The 25,179-nt window shown below is 41.1% G+C and overlaps 1 protein-coding gene across 2 annotated transcripts; it reads right to left on the reverse strand.

Annotated features, from left to right (window-relative positions):
* Window positions 1-311: 311 nt before the first annotated feature.
* Window positions 312-21,862, reverse strand: LOC148096549 (uncharacterized). Of its 2 annotated transcripts, XM_087834592.1 has the most exons (12): window positions 21,553-21,862; window positions 20,577-20,687; window positions 19,919-19,966; window positions 19,272-19,309; window positions 15,798-15,859; window positions 11,619-11,628; window positions 9,674-9,683; window positions 2,389-2,457; window positions 2,204-2,308; window positions 1,806-1,948; window positions 1,445-1,551; window positions 312-715 (listed from the first exon to the last, which is right to left on the reverse strand). In XM_087834592.1, exons 1-12 carry the CDS (start codon window positions 21,707-21,709, stop codon window positions 592-594), a joined length of 984 nt encoding a protein of 327 aa, XP_087690718.1. In that variant the 5' UTR covers window positions 21,710-21,862; the 3' UTR covers window positions 312-591. The 2 variants fall into 2 exon arrangements, with proteins under 2 accessions (XP_087690718.1, XP_087690719.1); XM_087834593.1 differs by lacking the exons at window positions 9,674-9,683; window positions 11,619-11,628; window positions 15,798-15,859; window positions 19,272-19,309; window positions 19,919-19,966.
* Window positions 21,863-25,179: the final 3,317 nt, after the last annotated feature.

Here is a 25,179-nt window from a genome sequence, read left to right on the forward strand (position 1 = left end):
CTGGACTTTTCCTTTCTGTCATGCTGAAATGAACTTTGACCTTCAGTGTGTTAACGCTGTGCAGGCAGCTCGCTGCAAACTAAGCAGGAAGGTAAAGTTGTGTTTTGATGTAAGTGAAGAAGAAGAAGGAAAGCTGTTTTAAACGGATTCATCTTCACTTATTCACACGTTGTAAGTTTGACAAACTGAATTTGTGCTGGTTTCAGTCTCTTGGTTCCTGATTTGTAGCTAAAAATAAGAAGCAGCTACTTTCAGCTGTTTGAGAGAAACTGAAGAAGACATTTACTGAAGTTTTAGGACCAACAGACTGATGAATAAACCAAGTAAACCAAAGTAAAGACAAGCTGCACTTTGACTTTTATTAGAACAATTTGCTGGAACTACAGAGTAATGAAGTACTTCAAGGTTTTGTGTGGATGACTTCCAACCTTACTGTACAGCACAGAGCACAGAGGGACAATATATGTAATCAATATATGATGCAGAATGAACAAGTAAAGACTGTAAGCTGAGTCTGAGGCTCATGCAGGACATTTCATAGTGAGGTGTCTTTGGTTGGATTATTCAAACATTTACATCAAAGCACCAAACTCATTTCTCACAGATGAAGGTCATTGATCCAGAATCATCATCTGACTGTATCCATCTCCCATCATTGATACAGCAGACTCCATAGATACCATATTCAGGATTCCCATATCTTTCTTTCCAGAACCTGTCAGAGAGATCAAATCTGATATGAAACTGGACTAAACTCATAACTATTGTCACATTCATATAAATATGAGTCTCTTTTGGAATATTTCCAATATTTCCTGTATTTCTTTCCCAGGTTCCTCGCCCACTTTCCCTCCTTTAGACTTTTCTCTGAGAATCATCATGCACACTACAACAGCTTTCAAGCTTTGATGAATATGAAATCTTCCTGCTGTAAAAATGGAGAATAAAAAGAAGTCAGAGCTGACTTTCTGCTGTTTGAAACTGTTTTGTCAGCTGTTTACAGACATCACTTTGAAATGTGTGTCTATCAGGTCATATTTACTGAAGCTTCTTCCTTCATATGTTCTGAAGTTTTACAAACACCAAAGAAGAAGAGACAGGAATTCTCTGAAACAGTTTTTGTTCTGTGAGAAAAGAAACATTACAGCACAAAAAACATGAAGACAAATTGAACAAAGTGAAATGTGTCGGTCGCTGCTTTGAACATGTTTCAATCCTGATTTCTTCAAACTGACTTGTTGTAACTGAACGTCATCACAGACTGCAGATGAAGAGAGTTCAAGCACAGCTGTTCATTCAAAGGAGGATTTCTGCTTTTCTTTACATTCAGTTTGTGGGGCTGTTGGAAAATAGCTCAACTCATGTATTGCTGATCTATCTTCCAAAACATCAATGTTTCACTTCTAAATAATAACTCTGGAATAGAAACAAACTAATGTCTCACCTTTCTGTCAGCGGTGCTCCGTCCACCCATTCCCATTTATATCTTCCTGATGTCTGTTTGGCTTCCAGACCAATCCAAGACTCTCCTTCAAATTTACTGACAAATTCCTGTTTGAGAAGAGACACAAATATTGTCTCCAGTCATAATTCAGCACTTCTGTTGTGGTGACATCATCTTGTGAATATGTCTGAAGGAAGAATAAATGTGATGAAACTTTTCTTCCATTGTGCAGAAATCAGAGAGAAATCCATCAGAGTGGAAACAGGAAGCAGGTCACAGACTGACAGCAGGTCAAAAACACAAGTAACAGATGACTGTCAGCTCCATCAAAGATCACACAGACATGAACAAACACACCCACCTGTTCCTCTTCGCTGTTTATCATCACCAGATCAGCTCCTTTATCCTGACAGTCTCTCCTGCTGTCAGACCAAAGTTTCCTCTCACTGGATTTAAAGTAACAGCTGCTTCCAAATCTCGTCCATCCTTCTGGACACCACTTCCCTTAAAGTCAAACACATGTTTTAAAGTCAGACTTTGTGTCATGTTGTATCACATTAATCTTTGGTCCCTGTCATTTTCCCTGTAAATACTTCATTTAAACTCAGGTTTTCTCTCTTATTCATAATTAACTGAAACTTACATTTATACAGAGAAACTGTTACACAGCATCAAACATTTAGGATTCAAAACAAAGACACAATCAGGTTATCACTGTGTAACACTGATGTTTTCTATTAGTTATTCAAACTTTATTACCTTCTATCATCTTCTTCAGCTTCTTCACTTCTTCCTGTAGCTGACTGTGGTTTTTACTCAGTTCATCATAACGGCTCTGTAACTGAGTCAGGTTGGTTTTTGTGTCTTTAGAGAAAAACAGATTCAAATTAAGTTAAAATGTTCTGCAAATATATCTGTGATATAAGAACTTGGTGTTTGCTTACCTTGAAGTTCATCCTGGAGCTCAGTGTGGCTGTTCTTCATTTTGTTGAATTCACTCTTGTTCAAAGCATCTGAAATATTTCAGTGAAACCAAAATAAAATAAAATAAAATAAAATAAAATAAAATAAAATAAAATAAAATAAAATAAAATAAAATAAAATAAAATAAAATGAGTGAAACATTGAACAGAAATAATCTTCTTCCTCTGCTTTGTCAAATATCAATAAGAGTCAGAAACTTGCAGCCATTGTTCTTTAACATGTCCTGTGGGTGGAGGTGTTAGAACTACAGGAAATCTGATGAGCTAAATACGTATCAACTGTGAACAAAAACCACTGACAAGATTCAGAATAATTGTGCTTCAGTGTGGAGGAAGAAGGTGAAGAATCAAACAGCATTTCTACACCTGTAGTCAGAGATGTTATCTATATGCTTTGAAAGAATAGATTCTGACTCATGTGACATGTGCCTGTTCTCACTGAAAATATGTCTTTCAGTCAAAGCTGCTCTGAGGCTTCAACACTTCCTCTTTCTGCTTATTTATAATTAATAAATGTTTCTTCCTGCAGCTTCCAGGAACTCCTGTTACAGTTTGTCCTGCTTTCAGACGTCCTTTTGCAGGCGTCTCTATTCTCACATCACAGATTTGTGATGTTTCTCCTGATTCAGCATTAAGTCTGTCACAGCTCCACCAGGACCTAAAGGTCAGCTGAAGATCATCAACTGATTTAAAACCTAGAATCAAACCACCTTAAAATCCAAACATCAGCAGCTGCTGGGAGTTTTCTCTGTGTTGTTGTTTTTGTTTTTGTGGAGTCTTTACCTGATAATATAAAGAACCTCGAGGCAACTGTTGATGTGATTTGATGTAATAAAAAAAGATTAATTGATATATCCCAGCAGATGAATGGAGCTAACATTAGCTTGTTAGCTACCTGCTTAATACACCAAGTGAACTAACTAGTCGCACAATGACAGACGGCCACTGTCTAACATAGTGTGACTGCACCTGCATCAGTCTGCAGCAGATGCTGCTGCCTGTCTGCTTTGTTGATATAATCATGGGAGTCTGTGGGGACTGACTCGCTTTCAGCATCAGCCTCCAGTGGTCATTAAAGGAACTGCAGTTTATGGTACTTCCTGTATTTGCTGTGGCAGAAGGACACGTTCTGGTTGTGAAGCTGCATGTTTGTTGGCTGCTGGGATTCAGTAAGTGGAAGTGGCAGCATGTAAAGAAACACAGACCCTGTGATTAATTTGCATAAAAATTTCTTAACTGCATTTATTGTTTCTCTTAACTACAGATAAAACTCTGTGTTGTACAATATGTGTACTTTGTTGAGTTTTTGAGAAAATATCAAACTGAGTTTGCATAAAGCAGAAAATGTATAAACTCTCCTTTTTCTAAAGACGTTGAACGTTCACACATAAAAGCACAAACACAGTCACACCTCAGTGTCACAGTTGGTTCGACCCAGGAAGTGTTATTTTCTCAGTTACAGTTTGTTTTCTTGCTGTTGCCTTATAGAGAAACAAACTGTTGAACTGTTGAGGTTCATCCAGTCGATGTGGAAAGTTTGAACCACGTCTCAGTCACTCTTTAAATGAACAACAATTTATATTTCACTTCTTCTTTTTATGTCATTCACTAACTTTTCCTTTCATTTCTACATTTTGCGCAGAAAAACTGATGCATTTCATTCATACTTTGTTGCTGGGCCGTCCTGGTTAACACACCTCTGCAACATTACATGAGAGTCGGGTACTCAGCCTCTGTATTTGTAAATCTGGGCTGGTGGGTTCAAACTTCAGGAGATCACACTCCTCAGCCTCCCTAAGAAGGTTTATGTCAGAATATTGAAGGAGACAGTCCATCCAATTGTGAAATCTCAAATTCAGAGCAACAATGTGGTTTCCATGCAACACTGGACTCTTCATGCTCTCAAGGATGTGTAGGACTTTACCCATATAGTCTGCAAGTGTTTTGTGGAGAGAAGACACTTAACCACGTCCTTGGCTGGGCCTGTGTGGGGTGATTAAGGAGTCTGATGTATCAGTCCCACCATTGCTGTCGGCTATCTGCTGCCTGTACAACCAGGATCAGCCCTCGGTTCGCATCACTGGCAAATAAATAGATAAATCAGATTTGCCAAATAGACAGAATTTCTGGGCAGGGCCGAAGGAGCTGGAGCTCCTCCACACTGAAAGCTCCTGACTAGGATTACACCTGTGTGCTACTTAGATGAGGTGTTTGAGGTTTGTCCAACTGGAGGACACACGTTGTCTTAATCATTCAGTTCAGTTTTACTTCTCCAAATCACAGCAACAGCCTCAAGGTGCTTTATGTTGTGAGGTAGACCCTACAATAACATTACAGTAACAGGTTTGCTGTTTGTGTGTTTTCCAGTGAAGTAGCAGAAACACAGCAGTGTGGGAACAGGAACTAAACACAATCAGGTCTGCAGCATCAAATCATTTCACTTCTCATGTTTAAAATCAAACATCTAACATATTGGAATCAAATTGCTCACAGCGTGTCATGATTCCCACCACAATCAGCAGATACAGCACTCCCAGGTTCACTTCAAAAGCTCTGAACCAGGTTCGTCTCACAGCTGGAAGCTTCTTCTCGGTGTGAACATCTACAAAGATAAAACAAAAAGTCCATTTATGAAGCACTAATGAGAGACTTTGGAGCTTTTTATTAATCCTCACTGTAGGAATGATCCCAGTAGAAATGAAGTAAATCAGATTTACCAAACAAATTAGTCGAGTTTGTTAAAAAGTTACAGGAACTCAAACAAGGACAAAGTAATATTAGTCCATTCCAGCTGTTGTGATCGGTCGATGCATTTCTGGCCACTTCTTTGTCGCAGCTTTTGAATAGATCAGTGAGAGAAAAACAATCCTCCTCTCAATATAAGGACTAAATGACCAAAACTATCCTGATGGACGTGAGGGAACGTAGAAAGAAGTGTAGAAACCTGAGGGACAAATATGGAGGAGAGTCCCAGAACATTAGTTTCTATGATGATCATCTGCACTCGCGTCAGAGCTGTGAGGAAAGTGTAATGCTGAGGAACAACCATGAACTGTGGAAACTTTAAAGCTGATTTATAACAAACAGAGTGGTGCTGGGTGTGTGTTACTCTGTGTTTGTGCTTCAGTTACACTCAGCTTGCTGCTAGCTGTTTCCATCAGTTTGCTTCTCTCCTCTCTACACTCACTCATACTGCATTTTGATGGAGCTGAATTCACAATGAATCTGCATCTTTCTGTTCCTGTTGTCAGACCACAGAACAACTATGACCTACTGATTTAAACGTGCTGCATTAACTACAGGGGGAAGCTGCTAACACACTGGAGCTGCATACCAAGCTGCTGCTCTGCACCTCTGAAAGACGCATTTTTGTAAGCACAACATTGTCGGACAAACTCGACATTCACATATGTTTAAAACAATGACTGTGTGAACAATCTGGCTGTATTTAACAGTCATGTTAACACTTGGAGAGGAAGCAGAAAGAGCTGTGCTGCTCCTATTGGCTGCTTCTCTCTGTCACTCACAGACCTCTTCCTGAAAGCAGAGCAGCAGCTGAACCAGTTTGACTTGAAGCCACAGACACTGAAACAGTCAGACGGTTAGAAACGGAGCTCCTAACTGGGAGTAAACAGGCCCAGTGCAACAAATGATCTGTGTGCCAGTTTGGACTGAAACTGGAAACATATTCTGGGGACATGTGACACGAACACTAACATGTCTTAAAGTGGTCGGTGTTAAGAGAAATATCTTTAATGTGTATCTGCTCATTATATTGTTTTATGTACTTTAATAAAGGCTTGTAGAGCAAGGCCACTTTTAACTCACAAACTAAGTGAAAAACAGGAAGTTTTAGTGCACAGCCATATTAATAGATAAGACACTGAAATGAGGAACTTGCCATATAAGCAATGTTTGAGACTGTGTGATGTGTAAAGTACCAAAATAAAACCTATATGAAGCACAGTTTATGATTCTAATGTTAGAGAGCTCTTGCAACTGGCGTTTGAGCTGTGCAGAGGTCTCTCTCTTCCGGAAGATGATTGAATAAAAGAAATATCAATATTTTAACACACTATGAGTCGGTTTCCTCTGTTCTATCATGGGGACAAAAGAATCGGGTTTAATATCGGCTATCAGAGCTTTAAAAGACACTGAACAACACTTTCATCATCAACATTTTCTTTGGTTTTGTCACTTTGATGATTTCCTGCTTACCAGCTTCTTGTAGGCCGACGTCAGGGTGCTGCTCTCCATCATCTAACACCTCCACCTCACTTTGCTCTCTCACTCCTCCATCCTCTTGGGACCCTCTGCTGTATTTCACCCTGAAATCTTCAACACTTTGAATTTCTGTAGACATTTTGAGCTGAAAGATCTTTGAGCAGCTTCACCGTCTGTCTGTGTCTTTAAGTCCGACAGCTTTGAAGAGGAAACAAAGAGGAAGTAAAACAGGACAGGTCACAGTTCTTCTGACACGTCAGGAGGCGTCAAACTGTCAGTTATGTACAAATGAAAACAATATTCAACAAGATCTGAAGTTCAGTTACAAGAATGTAAAACACTGAAAGAAGTTTCTGTTTTTAATATTTTCTATCACAGAGATGATAAGCTTTAACTCAGCAGCTGCAGTACGTTTATAATAACACGGCTTTGTTAGACGCTGCCTTCTACAAACTGTAAATACATAGAAGCAGCAGAGAGAAGAAGTGTTTGTGACACAGGAAATATGTCAGAGTGAACTATCTATTCATCTTTATTTTTACCAGCACAGAAACTAACAGGGCAGCGTGGTGCTGCAGTGGTGAGCACCATCACTTCTCAGATAGAGAGTTCCTGTTTTGGGTGGAGTCTTTCTGTGTAGAGGCTCATGGTCCTGGTCTGTGAGCCAGCGTTTGTGTTTGACGTCTGATTCTGGTTCATTTCATGTTCTGAGGTGAAGTTTTGGTTATGATTGTTGTGTCTCTGTTTGTGTCCCCAGGTTTTAGTTTGTTATCTAGCCTCAGGTTTTCTGTTATCATCCCTCCTCTGTGTCCCCACCCTCCTCCTGTGTTAGTATGTGTAAGCATTCCCTTGTGTTGCTTGTTGTTGGGTCTGAACATACGACCCTGCTGGATTCAGACCACGAGAGACTGCAAACAGAACACAAGAGCCACTGGTATGGTTTGCTTGCAAGGGGAGATTGCCTCCCAGAACTGACACAAGCTCGCCCGTAGCCAACTCCAAACTCCAAACTCCAAACTCCCCTCGCAGCCTTTTATTCAGAGAACACACTCTGTGAATGTGTTTGTATGTGTGTGTGTCTCTGTATACGTGACTTCCTGCTACACAACATATGTTTACAACCATTTAACAACATCCGTATTCATAAAAGGGTCATCTCCCCCCACCCTGTATATGGCTTAACCCCCTTAATGGTCCACCATATACAAGCATAGTTGAGCCCATAAAGGGCAGGAAGTGGACGTTCCTGAGCAAATAAGCAAACCAGAATCTTTACATGGAATGTGCCTGCAGTTGAACACTATAGCTGTAGCCTCCCCCACCATCCTACATGCAGGGGAGGAGAATAGAAACAAGAATATCTTCAATCATGCAGTTTAAACAAGGTTCACAATTCGAAGCACAACAATGACAATTTTTCACAAAGTCACTCCAACACTTGTCATGATCTCCCTCATCCCTCCAGCTGTATGTTCTAGTTAGTGTTTCCTGGTTTACTTGTTGTGCTTTTGTAATCAAGAACACCATAACTAGGTAGGGACAGGCTTAGGGCGTTGGGGGGTTCCCCAGGAGCATCTTCCTTGGGGGGCTCAACCCGGGGTAGCGGTCATGGCCAATTGGGGGCTCTGTTGGCTCTTAGGTGACGGTTTCCTTGTGGCTGCGTGCAGCGGGGCTAGGGGAGGGTCTGTGCTGACGGACGTGGGTTACTGACCTGGTAGCCTGGCTGCCCCTGGGTGGGTCCGTGACGGGCGTGAGGTTCTGGGGGCGCTCCGGCTCTGGGCTGGGCCCCTGGCCGGGCCTCCGGGGCTTGGGTCCGGGTTGGTGTGTTGCCGGGGTTGTGGGCGGGTGGGTGTATGGGGGGCCCAGTTTTCTCTGTGGTGGGGTCAGGTGGACTGTCCCGGGCTCTGTGGGGCAGGGCAGCGCTGCTGCACTGGGCCCCGGTCCGGATGGGCCTGGGGCCCGCAGCTCCGCAGCTGCTGAGTGACCCCTCATCTGGGGCTCTCCTCAGCTCTTTCTGGGATAGTGGCACGGCTGCCCCTCTGTTGGTCTTCCTTGGTCTCTTGTGTTCTGGGGGCCTCTGGATGTCTGGAGTTTTGATCTCCTCCATACCTGCTTCATGCCCTGGAGGACGGGGCTGTGGCCCCCCCACACCCTCTAGCAGATCATTATATGAAGGATCCTTTTAAAAAACAAGCGCGTCCATGCTCACAGGTGTACACACGGGTGATCACACACACAAACTACACCCTTTTTGGCTCCTACCTCAAAGCACACTGTGCTGTCGATCTTACGTGCTGCACAATAATGTTTAATATTTAGTATTTACTGTCATATTCCCATATATCATTGTGATGTTGTTTATTCTATTACTCTCGTTTTCTTCTGCTTGTTTTCTTTTCTCTTTGTCAACAGGTGATCCAGGTGATCGATATATTTATTTATTTATTTATTTTTGTCTGCTTATTCTGTTGGTTTTTGTTTTTTGCCCTTCTCTCCCGTCCCTCTTCTCAGCTGTTTTTCTTTCCCTCTTTCTTTCTCCCCTTTCTTTCCCCCAGTCAAGTCTGTCCCATATTCAGCAAGTGAAAATAAAATAAACAATAAAAGGTGAATCAAATAGACCAATACGGCAAGGCTGGGATGGTCCATTTAGTAAAGTAAATCCGTTGGGCATCTTTCTTCGCCTTTAGACAATAATTCTGTTGGCAAAAGAACCAAACGGGACAGGCAAAAAAAAAAAGAAAAAAAAAAGTACACCATAACTAGCGCAGCAGCCAGCACCTTAACTTCAGCAGGTAACTGATGAGCAGTCAGGCTGCAGCCTCCGTCTCCACCTGTTCATGCTTCTATAGTAGAATCACTGGATAGACCCAGAACAAGCTGGAGAAATTAGATCTCTTGGCTGGCCTGGGAACGCCTTCATGTTCCCTTGGATAAGCTGGAGGAGGTGGCTGTGGAAGTGTGTCTCCCTGTAACCTGAGCCATCCAGCATCCAAGCCCAGTCTGAGTCAGGCAGCCTTCAAACCTTGATGCTGCTGCTTGGTCTGTCAGAGGTGAGAGGTCCCATAATGAAACCAGTTCCAGCTCAGTGACTGCTCCACCAGGGGCATCCCCAGTAACTGGTTGGAGTTTGAGCGTGGACACACTGCCCCAGTGAGTGTACCCCAGCCGGGTATCCCTGTGGAACCAGAGCCAGCGAGCCTAAAGATTTTCCTTTCTATTTGTCTGAGACCTCTGAGTCATCCAGCCATGCCCCAGGAGGGCTCCTGTCTACCTCCAAGTCTCCAGAGAAACTCTGCCTTTGCAGCCAATCTTCAAAGCAGCCACTGTTAGCAACACGTCCGACCTCCAGAGAAGTTCTTTCACCTCCTCCATTTTCATACTGTCCACACGTTCTGACCCTCTTCTCCTCTCTGCTTCCGGGCCAACCCCACCATTGTTTTTGTTTTTTTTACTTTTCTGCTCTCTGGTTTTCATTTTAGTTCTGGGTAAAAATCTTACCGTGACGTCGTTTAAGGAAACACACACTTTAGTTTCAGCTGTTTTCCTAATTAGAGATGTTTAAACATCCAATGTTTACACGAATGAAACCACTGAGGGGAAAATCTGAATGTGTGAGCATAAAGAAGAAAATAAATACATTTTATTTGCTCAACAAAAGCTTCTGCTTACTGCTCCACCATTATCTGTTCAAATGATGACTTAACCAAGATACTGTTTTCACTGTCCAACTCTTCTTTCAGGTCAGTAGATCTTTTACCTGCTCACCTTTACTCATCTTCCTTCTGTGATTCTCTAATGTTATTTTTCATTGAGAAAATTCACACAATACACAAAGACCTGGTTTCCAATGTTCCCTGTAGCTCTTCCTTTGTGATTCCTCTCCCATCACACTGTTTTTCTGCTTTCCAGCTCCCCTCTGTTACTGATATTTCAGATCTCATCTGTAAGTCGAAACCTTCTACTTGTCAGCGAGACCCCATTCCTACAGTTCTGGTCAAGGCATGTCTGCCTTCTTTGCTTCCCCTCATATCTGCTATCGTCTATTCTTCATTAACCACTGGAACTCGTTTGGCTCTCGGCAAAGGCGGTCGCACTTTTCTCCTCTCCTCCTTCCCCTTATCTTCCCTGCTTAGCTTCTTGTGTCCTTGTCTTGTCTCGTGTGTATTTCACTTCCCTGGATCAGTCTCTCACAGTCTGTGTCTAAAAACCTAAAGAGAATTATGGATTTGATCAACTGGTCTCTGATTGCTATTGACACCCTTTTCTCAACGAGAAGTCTGGACTCGGAAGAACCCGGGTACACGATGGACAGGTGGCAGAAATGGAGGATCGTGCACCTGGCGGGACTGTCGATCGAGGATGCTGAAAGTCCTGACAGTCTTCGCTGAAGATATCTACCTATTCGGAACCATGATAACAGGGTTCTTGCTGATCGGAGCTGGCTTGGCCCTGGCTTATCGAAGAATTAAGAAAGCGGAACCGGCTGTTCAAACCCCCAAAAGGCTGCCCGCTGGGATTGAAATGATGGGATTAGGTGCGGCTTCTCAGAAAGGGCTCACTGAGTGCAGCATGGTTAAGACCTTGGAGGCACTTACGGCTGCAGTAAATACTCAGAATAACACCTCTGAGCGTATATTGGATTAAATCAGGGAAGAATCCACTCAGAACAACACCTCTGGGCAGAAGCCGGATTACATCGCGGATCAGTTGGCTGCGGTCGTGAGGTCTCAGAATCTGCTCTGTGAGCAAAAGACTGAAAAGACCACAGAATTGAAGGTAAATAACATCATGGAGAAACTCGCAGCTATCCAACGGGAGATTGAGAGACCAGTGTCGGAGTGTTGAAAACAGCTTGAAATTCTCATGAGTTGTTTGTAAAAGAAAAATCACCATTATGATGCGGCTACCCCTTCGGCGCCAGCTGTGGGCTCAAGGCTGGAGCTGAACAAAAACTCCCTGATAACAACGGTGTTGAGTCTGTTCCTTCCCATTCCATGCAAGGCCACCTGGGTTGGCTGGTAGACTGTTTACTTAGCCTGACAGGGCGAAGGACACTGTCTCAGCTGAACTATGGACACGCACACACATACACTTACACTGATAAGCACTCACACATCCCCCCTCCCCTTCCAACGCCTTCGATGCTTGTTGCCTCCTGGGAACACGAGGCGGGTCTGGGCCTGCGCTGGAGAGTCGGCGCAGTGGCAGGATGGCTGCTGTGTTGCCTGGGATTACTCCTTATCCCCTACCCAACCCTGTGGCTTGTCACGTGCTCTATAATGTTGTGCTGTGGACATTTATGTGCTTTCTGTGCAGAGGAGTTTTTTTGTTTCCTGTTCTCATGCTGTCCTCTATAGCCCAGCATGAGCAGAGGTCTCTTTTTTTCCTCTTGTACTTTCCCATTGTAGTGTATATTTCAGTGTTTTTTTCTGTAATGCAACCGTTCTCTGACTTGTATCCCCATGTGATGTCTGTGTTGTGTGTGTAAGGTCGGGGGGCGGGTTCATTCCACTGCAGGGCAACCTGCCACTGCATGTGGTGAATACAATTTGAAATTGAACTTGAACTGTTCCTGCTTCCCTCAAAATTGCTGCCATCACCCCAATAGTGAAAAAAAACTGGTCTAGATCCCAGTAATTTTGATCATTTCCGTCCTATTTCCAATCTACCATTCCTTTCAAATATTCCTGAGAAGATAGTTGCCACACAACTCCACTCACATTTAACTAATAATAATCTGTATGAACAGTTCCAGTCTGGTTTTCGTCCCTCCCACAGCACAGAAACAGCACTTATAAAAATAACCAATGATCTTCTTATGGCAGCTGACTCCGGTTTACTTTCCATTCTTATTCTCCTCAATCTGAGCGCTGCTTTCGACACTATTTCTCACTCTGTACTTCTCAGTAGGCTAGCCTCCATCGGTCTGTCCCATACTCCACTAGCCTGGTTTAAATCATACCTGTCTGATCACACTCAGTTTATTCAACTCAAATCCTTCACTTCCCAGTCCTTTCCTCTGGTCACTGGCGTGCCCCATGGATCTGTCCTGGGCCTCTTCTTTTCATTATCTACCTTCTTCTGCTTGGACACATTTTTCATAAATATAATATTCAGTTTCACTGTTATGCTGATGACACCCAGCTTTATCTGTCCACTAAACCTGATTCTGCTCTCCCCCCATCCTCCCTCACCCTCTGCTTAGCCGAACTAAATTCATGGTTCTCTTCTACTTTTCTTAAACTCAACAATAACAAATCTGAGCTTCTCTTGGTCAACTCTAAATCAACATTATCCAGAACCAACAGTTTCTCTATTACGATCAATAACTTGCCGGTCTCCGTTTCTTCCTCTGTGAAAAGTTTGGGTATCATCCTTGACAGTACTCTATCTTTCAATTCACACATTAATAATGTTACTCAGTCTGCATATTTTCAGTTGTGCAACATTAATCGTCTCCATCCTTTTCTCACTCCACACGCCGCTGCCGTTCTTGTTCACAGCGTTGTTATTGCTCGGCTCAATTACTGTAATTCACTTCTTTTTGGTCTTACTCAAAAATCCATTGATAAGCTTTAATGTGTCCAGAACTCTGTGGCTCGTATCATCACCAGGACCCCTTCTATAGATCACATCACTCCTGTCCTGCAGCAGCTTTGTTGTTTCCAACCCACTTCAACTTGCTTTCTCCCTGCATGTTTTTTTTTATTGGTTACACACATTAATATTCATAAAGCTTGTTGCTGTAGTCTAGTTACAAAGTGTGATTGTGCTGTGCAATCATGATTATACATTGTGTGTGGTTATATGATGGGAGTGCAGCTCTCCCAGATTGTTGTTGGTAGAATCTGTTCTTCTCAAGGCTGCTTGTTCCCCTTATCAATGTCGTGCACGTAGTCGTATGCGTAGGTTACATAGATAGCAAACAGAAGCATTCTAGCTTTTTAAATGGCAACCTACAACACATACATTAAACCTAACAACTTTTGTACACATTTAAGGCTGTTCATCATCTATCTCTGATGATGATCCCATCTCGGTGTCTTAGATCTTCTCCTTCTCTCTCTCTATCCCCTCCCCCTGTCTTGACACCGTGGGGAGCAGGGCTTTCAGCTGCTCCTCAACTCTGGAATTCTCGACCTCCTGATTTAAGAAATACCACTTCCTTCTCTCTCTTTAAGTCTAGACAAAAACTCACTTGTTCAAAATAGCTTATCCCACATAACCTCTCCACTCTGCTATGTTAAATTTGTTTTATGCCTTATGACTTTATGATTGTGTAAACTGCCTGCTTTTCTGTTGCTTTTATTATTCTGCTGTGTACAGTGTCCTTGAGTGTTCTTCAAATAAAATGTGGTAAATTTAAACTGATGATGGTGGTACTCTAATGTTTCCATTACTGCCACCATCAGGCCAAACTTCGCTATGATTATAATTATTTAAAGTTGTAGTTATTCTGGGACCACTAACTTTTGTACATTTTGTTTGTACATTTACATATTTTACACTATTTAACCGTTTTTGTTTTTGTTTTTAAAGAAAAGCAGAACGATGTGCAGCCAGAGTTTATTTCATTATTTAAATCAACACACTGAAGTTACAGGTTGCAGACATGGTACAGAGAGGGTGGAGCTGCCTGTAGCTGTCTGTGGTGCTGAAGCTTTCAAACATTTCATACCAACACTGACTACAACTGTGACCACAAGGGGGCAGCATAGTGCAAGAGAGTGTTAGTGTAGCTGTTCACCCCTATAGTAAGAAACAAGACTGATGAAGGAAAAGCTTCTTCCACTGGTGTAACACACAGGTTTGTATGAAGTCACACTAACTAACCAGCAGTAACCCACATTTGATCAAAGCAGGGGCAGAACATATTTTTATGAATATCATATTTTTATTACTTACTGTATTACTTTATTACTTCCTAGGACCATAAATCATTCTATGGGGTCATAAATCACTCAGTTTGACATAAGGGGTATAATATCACTCTCTTATAGGTATTGCTAATCTCAACCATTGTCCCTTGTTGGGCTTACAATCACAATACATACTTTTTACAATAAAACATAGAACCAAAATACATCGTGAAACGGTGCCGGTGCTTAAACGGTGCTTAAAGAATGGAGAAGACACACTTTGTCCAAAAACCTCTCATGTTCAGCTTTTTTTTGTAAAACGATAACAATGTTAGCCTTTTCTGCAGCTATAGGGCATATATGGTATCACTCTTGGCTGGAAGCAGCTTAAACAATGGAAAAAACACAAACTTTGTCCAAAAACCTCTCACGTTTAACTGTTTTCCACTTTTTCTTTGGTCATTTTAGCCTTTTTGGCCAGGGTGAAGGGAGTATCTGCCATCAAAGAAGAAGACAGCCGCATGTAACTACGACGGTGTTTGCTAGTTCACCTTACATGCATTAATGTAATAACGTGCTCTAAAAGAACGTACGTACCTGGGCCCGCCTACTATCCTCGGAAACGTAAAATTATTGGCTAGAATCTGAAGCCTATGACATCTCAGGAAAATAAAGCACCGAAATGTGCGCTGCTTTTCGGTCTGGTTACTACCGTTTATTACCGGTACCCATCCCTAGTGGAGAGCAGACTTTATCACAGTAGATGTCTTTGTGAAAGTGCTGTAATTAAGTTTAAGATTATAATCCACCCACTGTTATCATCTTCAATGCTCATAGAGCAGAGCAGCTATCTGAACGCTACTCCAACAGAGGTCGATTATCTTGTTAATAACTTTGACTCTTCACTACGTACGACTCTGGATACTGTAGCTCTGGTGAAAAATAGAGCCTTGAAAGAGAAGAACTTGACTCCGTGAACTTTTTGTGTCTGTCTCTGTGACCATGTGTCGTCCTCTGCTATTCTCTTGTGGGGTGTCCCACAGGGCTCAATTCTAGGCCCCGTAAAAAAATTTTTTTAAATCAACAGACTTTAACCGTGTCCACTGTGAGGGTTGTTGTTTCTGGACTTTTCCTGTCTGTCATTCTGAAATGAACTTTGACCTTCAGTGTGTTAACACTGTGCAGGCAGCTCGCTGCAAACTAAGCAGGAAGGTAAAGTTGTGTTTTGATGTAAGTGAAGAAGAAGAAGGAAAGCTGTTTTAAACGGATTCATCTTCACTTATTCACACGTTGTAAGTTTGACAAACTGAATTTGTGCTGGTTTCAGTCTCTTGGTTCCTGATTTGTAGCTAAAAGTAAGAAGCAGCTACTTTCAGCTGTTTGAGAGAAACTGAAGAAGACGTTTACTGAAGTTTTAGGACCAACAGACTGATGAATAAACCAAGTAAACCAAAGTAAAGACAAGCTGCACTTTGACTTTTATTAGAACAATTTGCTGGAACTACAGAGTAATGAAGTACTTCAAGGTTTTGTGTGGATGACTTCCAACCTTACTGTACAGCACAGAGCATAGAGGGACAATATATGTAATCAATATATGATGCAGAATGAACAAGTAAAGACTGTAAGCTGAGTCTGAGGCTCATGCAGGACATTTCATAGTGAGGTGTCTTTGGTTGGATTATTCAAACATTTACATCAAAGCACCAAACTCATTTCTCACAGATGAAGGTCACTGATCGAGAATAATATGACTGTGTCCATCTCCCATCACCGTCACAGCAGACTCCATAGGACTCAGGAAGAGCAAATGGCCATCCTTCTGCCCAGAACCTGTCAGAGAGATCAAATCTGATATGAAACTGGACTAAACTCATAACTATTGTCACATTCATATAAATATGAGTCTCTTTTGGAATATTTCCAATATTTCCTGTATTTCTTTCCCAGGTTTCTCGCCCACTTTCCCTCCTTTAGACTTTTCTCTGAGAATCATCATGCACACTAAAACAGCTTTCAAGCTTTGATGAATATGAAATCTTCCTGCTGTAAAAATGGAGAATAAAAAGAAGTCAGAGCTGACTTTCTGCTGTTTGAAACTGTTTTGTCAGCTGTTTACAGACATCACTTTGAAATGTGTGTCTATCAGGTCATATTTACTGAAGCTTCTTCCTTCATATGTTCTGAAGTTTTACAAAGGCACGGTCAGGATCCTGTTTCTTGACTTTTCCAGTGCCTTTAATACCATCTGGCCCTGTCTGCTCCAGGAGAAACTGAACAGGATGGAGGTGGACCCCTGCCTGGTGGCTTGGATCTCCGGCTACCTCACCGACAGGCCGCAGTACGTCAGGCTGAAGGACATCACGTCTGACACTGTGGTCAGCAGCACAGGAGCACCACAGGGAACTGTGCTGTCCCCTCTTCTCTTCACCCTGTACACCTCTGACTTCTGCTACAACTCTGAATTATGCCACATTCAGAAGTTTGCAGACGACACAGCCATCATGGGGTGTATCTGGGATGACCAGGAAGAGGAGTACAGAAGTCTGGTGAGGAACTTTGTCGCATGGAGTCACACAAACCACCTGCAACTCAACACCTCAAAGACTAAGGAACTGGTTGTGGACTTTGGGAGGTCCAGAGCAGGTCCACTGCCGGTTCAGATAGAGGGGGAGGAGGTGGAGGTGGTCAACAAGTACAAGTACCTCGGGCTGTGGGTGGACAATAAACTGGACTGGTCATACAACACAGAGCACCTGTACAAAAAAGCCCAAAGCCGACTGTACTTCCTCAGGAGGCTGAGGTCTTTTAACATCTGCAGGAAGCTCCTGAGGATGTTTTACCAGTCGGTGGTTGCTGGAGTACTGTTCTATGCTGTGGTGTGCTGGGGGAGCAGCACAGCAAAGAAGGACTCATCCAGGCTGGAAAAACTGATCAGGTAGGCTGGCTCTGTGGTTGGCATGAAGCTGGACACTCTGGTGTCAGTGGCAGAGAAAAGGACACTAAAGAAACTGCTGGACATTATGGACAATGCTGGGCATCCTCTGCACACGGCCATAAACAACCAGAAGAGTCTGTTCAGTGACAGGTTGCTTCTCCCAAAGACAAGAACCAACAGACTTAAAAACTCCTTTGTCCCACACGCCATCAAACTGTTTAACTCCTCTCTGGAGGGGAGAGGGAGGGGAAACAGGAGGACAAAGGAGGGGGGAACAACTAAGCTGTAGTGCCTCTTCACTTCACTGTGCAATCACCTTTTGTGCAATACTTTTTGTTAATAATCAGCGGTGCAATAGACTCCATACTTGAATGTGCAATTCACTTGTATTATTATTTTTATTTTTATTCCTATTTATTCTATTTATCCCCTTTGTATATTTTATCTATATATGTCTTTGTATTTATATATGTGTGTGTATATGTATATATAATATTCTAAACTCTGTAACTTCTGTCGGTGCTGTGCTTTTTGGAAAACAAAATTTCCCAGAGGAAACCACCCGAGGGATGAATAAAGTTTTATCTAACCAAACACCAAAGAAGAAGAGACAGGAATTCTCTGAAACAGTTTTTGTTCTGTGAGAAAAGAAACATTACAGCACAAAAAACATGAAGACAAATTGAACAAAGTGAAATGTGTCGGTCGCTGCTTTGAACATGTTTCAATCCTGATTTCTTCAAACTGACTTGTTGTAACTGAACGTCATCACAGACTGCAGATGAAGAGAGTTCAAGCACAGCTGTTCATTCAAAGGAGGATTTCTGCTTTTCTTTACATTCAGTTTGTGGGGCTGTTGGAAAATAGCTCAACTCATGTATTGCTGATCTATCTTCCAAAACATCAATGTTTCACTTCTAAATAATAACTCTGGAATAGAAACAAACTAATGTCTCACGTTTCTGTCAGCGCTGATCCGTCCACCCATTCCCATTTAGATCCTCCTGATGTGTTTTTGACTTCCAGACCAATCCAAGACTCTCCTCCGAATTTACTGACAAATTCCTGTTTGAGAAGAGACACAAATATTGTCTCCATTCATAATTCAGCACTTCTGTTGTGGAGACATCATCTTGTGAATATGTCTGAAGGAAGAATAAATGTGATGAAACTTTTCTTCCATTGTGCAGAAATCAGAGAGAAATCCATCAGAGTGGAAACAGGAAGCAGGTCACAGACTGACAGCAGGTCAAAAACACAAGTAACAGATGACTGTCAGCTCCATCAAAGATCACACAGACATGAACAAACACACCCACCTGTTCCTCTTTGCTGTTTATCATCACCAGATCAGCTCCTTTATCCTGACAGTCTCTCCTGCTGTCAGACCAAGTTTTAATCTCACTGGATTTAAAGTAACAGCTGCATCCAAATCTTGTCCATCCTTCTGGACACCACTTCCCTTAAAGTCAAACACATGTTTTAAAGTCAGACTTTGTGTCATGTTGTATCACATTAATCTTTGGTCCCTGTCATTTTCCCTGTAAATACTTCATTTAAACTCAGGTTTTCTCTCTTATTCATAATTAACTGAAACTTACATTTATACAGAGAAACTGTTACACAGCATCAAACATTTAGGATTCAAAACAAAGACACAATCAGGTTATAACTGTGTAACACTGATGTTTTCTATTAGTTATTCAAACTTTATTACCTTCTATCTTCTCCTTCAGCTTCTTCACTTCTTCCTGTAACTGAGTCAGGCTGGTTTTTGTGTCTTTAGAGAAAAAAAGATTCAAATTAAGTTAAAATGTTCTGACAATAGTTAGTTTGTTGAATTCACTCTTGTTCAAAGCATCTGAAATATTTCAGTGAAATCAAAATAAAATAAAATAAAATGAGTGAAACATTGAACAGAAATAATCTTCTTCCTCTGCTTTGTCAAATATCAATAAGAGTCAGAAACTTGCAGCCATTGTTCTTTAACATGTCCTGTGGGTGGAGGTGTTAGAACTACAGGAAATCTGATGAGCTAAATACGTATCAACTGTGAACAAAAACCACTGACAAGATTCAGAATAATTGTGCTTCAGTGTGGAGGAAGAAGGTGAAGAATCAAACAGCATTTCTACACCTGTAGTCAGAGATGTTATCTATATGCTTTGAAAGAACAGACAACACTGGGAATCAACACTTCCTCATATCACAGGTGTTTCCATGTGATCAGGTACTTCCTGTGGAAGTGCAGCTCTCACTGTGTGTTTCCTGTTTCACTTGGAAGGAGTTTGTAGGGCTGAGCTGCCTTTGACTGTGAACAGTTTCTCCTGTTTATGTTAGTTTGGGAGGTCAGCTGCTGTAATTTGGTTTGTTTCTTTTTTTATCTTAACACAAGAAGCTGATTCAAAATGTAAAATCAGTTACCTTTCAAATCCGTCTCCAACTCTGACAGTTTTTAATAGTTTCTTACCTTCCATCTCGTCCTTCAGCTGCTCTTTTTCCAAACTCACCAAAATATCTGGTTAGAAATGCAACAAAACCGAAGATTTAAAATTTAAAATGATTTAAATAAAGTTTTTCATTTTCCTATGAGATGAATGGAGCTAACATTAGCTTGTTAGCTACCTGCTTAATACACCAAGTGAACTAACTAGTCGCACAATGACAGACGGACACTGTCTAACATAGTGTGACTGCACCTGCATCAGTCTGCAGCAGATGCTGCTGCCTGTCTGCTTTGTTGATATAATCACAGAATCACCGTGTTGAGTGAAGAGTTTGAAGGAACAACAAGAACATTCACTCCACCTCCACAACACACACAAGATATGAGCCAGGAATCATGCACACAGACACACACCTGCTAATCAGTGCTAAGTAACAGACTCATGAAATACTAGAAGCTCAGTCAGCAAAACCAACGTGTTGGTCAGGCTGTACCACACAGCAGCTCATATTATTGATCAGAGAATTCCATTTAAAATGCCACCGTGCAGTTTTTATGAAGAGGAAACTATCCTTAGAGACCAAAACTCATTTGGTCCTGAATGGAAACATGTTTTTAAGGCAGCAAAGGTGCTCATTTTAACATGGGAGTGTATCATGAGCATGATAATAAAACTCCTCACAGCGTGTTGTGATTCCAGCCAGAATCAGCAGATACAGAACCACCAGCTTCACTTCAACAGCTCTGAAACGGCTTCTTTTCACAGCTGGAAGCTTCTCCTGGGCTTTTATTTCTACGAAGGCAAAATGGAGAAAATAATTTGTTAATTGAATTATTAAACATGTTTTAATCATAATTTGTTCCCCATTTTTCAAGCGTATTTTATTGGTTTATCGTCAGAAAGACTTTCCACCTGCAGCCGACCTGATGATGAGCTGAACAAGTTCATTCTAGCAGTTTTGATATTTACAGGAGACTTTGTCACATGTTTGTCTTCAGGTGACTTTTACATATGTGAGAACAGAGACTCTGACAGAGAAACGCTTTGATGTGACTCAGAAACAGACGAATGTGTATCAGCCGTGTTTCACACAAAGACCAGATCATGAAGACAATGTTGGTTATTATAATATGAATATTATGTCATTAAAACAATATCTCCATGATTTGCTGAAATGAAAACAGAGTTGTTATTCATTGGTCTGATTTCCTGTCAGCTAAAACTAGCTGTGAAAAGTGTGCTTTGAGCAGTTTCCGTGGTTATACTCGCTCCACAGTGTCGACCAACACTTCCTTGTTTCTTATATTTCTGCCTTCACCACTGATCTGTGAGATAACTCCTCCAACACTTTTCTGTCAGCTTGTGGAGACTGAAGAGTTTCTACACTTACTAAAATAACACACTGATACTTTAAACTAGACAATTTTTATCATTTATTCTCTAAATAAACAGAAAACATTAAAAATATAGAAACATATAAACCATAATAAGAGCAGAGACTGCACACCTTCACCAAAGCTTGAACTTTCCTCCACACTATGAATAAACTGAGTCTCTGGACCCAAAAGCTTTGATGGATCTGTATTAGTTTGATATTTTATTGAGAAGATGGAAACAGTCTCTCCTGATTCCTGATCCCTCAGTATTTGATACTTACCTCCGTCCTGTGTTGAAACAGGGACCTGATGGTCTGTGCTGGAGTCCACATTCTCATGGAGGAGGACCAGTCCCTCCAGTCTCTCTCCTCTGTCCTCTCCTTTGCTGTATTTCACACTCATGCTCAACTCTGGATCCTCATCGATGATGGAAGACATTTTAAGATGCTCAGTTTTCAGCAGTATCAGTTTCCTGTACAGCAGAGCTGTCACTCAGTCGCTGTGTTTCTCTGTTAACTGGAGCTTTTCTATGTGAAGCTGATTCTGATTCTGCAGTAAATCATAAGTAAATGTTGGTCCTCTGTATTCTGATGCTGCTGTCGCTTCGCTTCCTCTGTCTCTCTGTGAGCTGCTTTGAACAGGAACTACAGACGTTATGACAGGAAAAGCTGAACCACATTTTTTTCATAGTTAGAATTAAATCTGATAACACAAAGTCCAGATAAACAGAATCAACTTTCTGGGTTTATTGAAGGTTTGTTCAACAAATTAAACTAAATTTCCTTCAAAATAAAATGTTTGCATTTTCTTTTATTTATTTATTCATTCATGATTTGAGTTTATGAACTCTACTTTTTCACAGATATTTCTTTGTTGTTGTTTTTTGGACAGAGACCATTGAAACAGTAAAGAAAGTGGGGGGAGAGAGAGGGGCTGAGCTGCAGCACAGAGCCTGGGCTGAACACGAACCTGAGACTCTGCAGTACTTTTTACTGCTGCTAGTTTTTCTGTCCTGACAGATGTGATGATCTGATCTGTGACTAAATAAGAACACAGAAGTGTTTATATGACAGCCGAGTCACATGATGGAACAAATTTATAGGACAACATGATAAAAGTGCATCTGAACGGTTTCTGAAAATGTTTTTCTTATCTGATATGATACTCACAAATACGTTGTGCAACATTTAATGTGCCACGCATCCTCGTGTCCTCATTTTACATCATCAGATGTTACAGCCGAGATAAAGTGGAGAGAGAGAGAGAGAGAGAGAGAGAGAGAGAGAGTCTTGAGATGTGAGAGATTTGTCATGTTTCGTGTGTTTGGAGTGTGTAGATAGCAGTGTTGCGCAAGTTCCTATGAAAAAGTAATTAATTATAGTAATAGTTACTACTTCAAAAAAGTAACTGAGTTAGTAACTGAGTTACTAGATTCTAAAAGTAATTAATTACTTGAAAAGTAACTTTTGTGTTACTTTAAAAAAATGTTTAACCCTCTGGGGTCCAACTACTTTTGATGTTTCCTCCACATTTCACCTTTAAAAACTATTTATTTGCCTTGTTTGGTCTCATTGTTTTCAGCACAACCTCACGTGTCTGAATTTACAGTCATGTTTTCATTTTGACAAACTGTGTTAACACAATTGATCAAAATCAGACAAAAAACTGTAACAACCACAAACATGTTTAATGATCATATTTCATAGCTTTGAATGCAAATATAAAATGTCAATTTTAAAATTATATGCACAAGTTATGCAAACAACAAAGTTATTTGCATCCATTTAATTTTACCTTGATTTTTTAATTATTATTTGTGCCACTGCAAATATTTCTGTCCACTTTAAAGGAAACATCACAGCCTGATACCTGCAGGTCTGACAGCAGCAGGTGTATCACTCCTGTTTCTAGGACATTCGCGGCTAAAACACTGTTAAAAGTGTAGTTGGTGACAGAAAAACGGGGTATTTTAAAACTACACCACCGCCATTGCTGCCTGTGATTTGAAATGCATTCTGGGATACCTGGCTGCCCCAAGTCTACACAAGCAATCGATTATCTAGGATCGACCTGTTTTGACTTACTTTGCACGGCAACAATCAAATGTTAGAGAAGCTGCATGGGCAGCGTTAACCCCGCCCCCTGCATTTAATGGGTGAGGTTGACAGATAAAATTAATTCAAGATGAGAGCCAGGCGCCAGGACTGCCAAAATGAAATAAATAAATATATCATTAAATAGTTAATTAAATGTGTCAATAATTAATTAAAATGTGAAATACATAAATAATTAATTAAATGTGTCAATAAATAATTAATTAAATGTGTCAATAATTAATTAAAATGTGAAATACATAAATAATTATTAAATGTGTCAATAATTAATTAATTACATGTGTCATAACTATTTATTTAATGAATTATTTCCCATTTTAATTAATTATTGCCACATTTAATTAATTATTTAATGGTGTATTTAATTAATTCATTATGGCAGTCCTGGCGTTCCATACTTGTGAAGCTCGCACACAAGAATTTCACTCACATGTACTGCACCAGTGTAACTGCACATGTGATGTGACTATAAAAGTCATTTGATTTGATTTGATTTGAAAAGGAACACAGTTTGTCCCGGACTTCAGCTAGAATGAAAAAAGAAACAAATGTAACCCTGGTAAGATTTACAGCAATCAGAAGTACAGGGTTCTTTGAATGCATCCTAGTTCTCGTCTGATAGTTTAATTTCCGGGCTTGCCCTGAAGGCATCACCTGCAGCTCGGTGCGCGGTGTGTGGTGTAGAAGAACAAAGACGGCAAGGAAAAACTCCATGCTGCTGCGGAGCACGGTTTTTCCCAGTTGAAAGAGAGAAAAGAGGTTCAATTAATATTTTTGAGAGAGCTGTCGTTAGCGGTGAACCACAGACGGGTACCTACCTCGAAGGAGTCGGAGTGTTTCTTCGAACTTTTTGAACTATTCTGGTGAGTTAGCCCAGCTCACTTAGCACCGCTATTGCAGTTTAATGCACTGAAAAAAACAACTAACCAGTCAGAATAGTAGTAAATGTGTTTAGTTATGTTTAAGATGTGTTTTCATAGTATTGCAATGTTGTGACAGTTTTGTTTATTATGAGTGTTTAGTGTTTTTTCCTTTCATGGGCCTGCTAGTTCAGCCGTGGCCAGCTAAGTGGTTATGCGCAGTTCAGGTGCAATAGCTGTGCTGTTGCTGTAACTGCGGGTGATGCACAGCAATGCCAGTGTATTTACTTTTAATGTGTCACAAGATGCAAATTTATTTTAATATTTAAAAAGAACCAAGGACATTAGGAACAAGGACATTTAAGGAATGTGGACATCTAACATTCTGCGTATTTGTGTGCAGACTGTTTTTTTTTTTGAGGGACATTTCTGTGGAATCAGAACGATGCCACCTTGAAACGAAAGCGAAAAAAATATTGAAACCGAAAAAAAATATTGTAACTGAAATAAATGTACTGAAAAATCTTGTATTGAAACCGAAAAAAAAATTGAAACCGGGGATTCCGGCCCGCGTGTATTTGCATACATTATAGAGGCCACTAGTGCTGACCAAGCTGCCATCTTTCTCTCTTCCCGTCTTTCAATGGCTGCTTCAATTTCAGCTGGACCCTCCAAACCGCAAGTAAGTATCATTTTTGTCATCTTTCCTTGCTGTCCCACTGGACTGGACATTAGTTTAGTTTTTTTTAGCTACATCTGGTGAAGTTGTGGTAAAATGCTGGTATTAGCCCATTCGTCGTAGCAAGCTAGCCCGAAGCTAATATTAGCTAAATTTAGGGACACCCGTGTCTCTTTAGGAGTTGGAGGCCGGTGTTTTAGGAACGGCACAAGATCTCATCAACAGGCAGTGTTGGGCAGTAACGTAATATATGCA

Source organism: Neolamprologus brichardi, chromosome 22 (genome assembly GCF_056152115.1).
Source record: "Neolamprologus brichardi isolate AB-2024 chromosome 22, ASM5615211v1, whole genome shotgun sequence".
NCBI classification, from domain to species: domain Eukaryota; kingdom Metazoa; phylum Chordata; class Actinopteri; order Cichliformes; family Cichlidae; genus Neolamprologus; species Neolamprologus brichardi.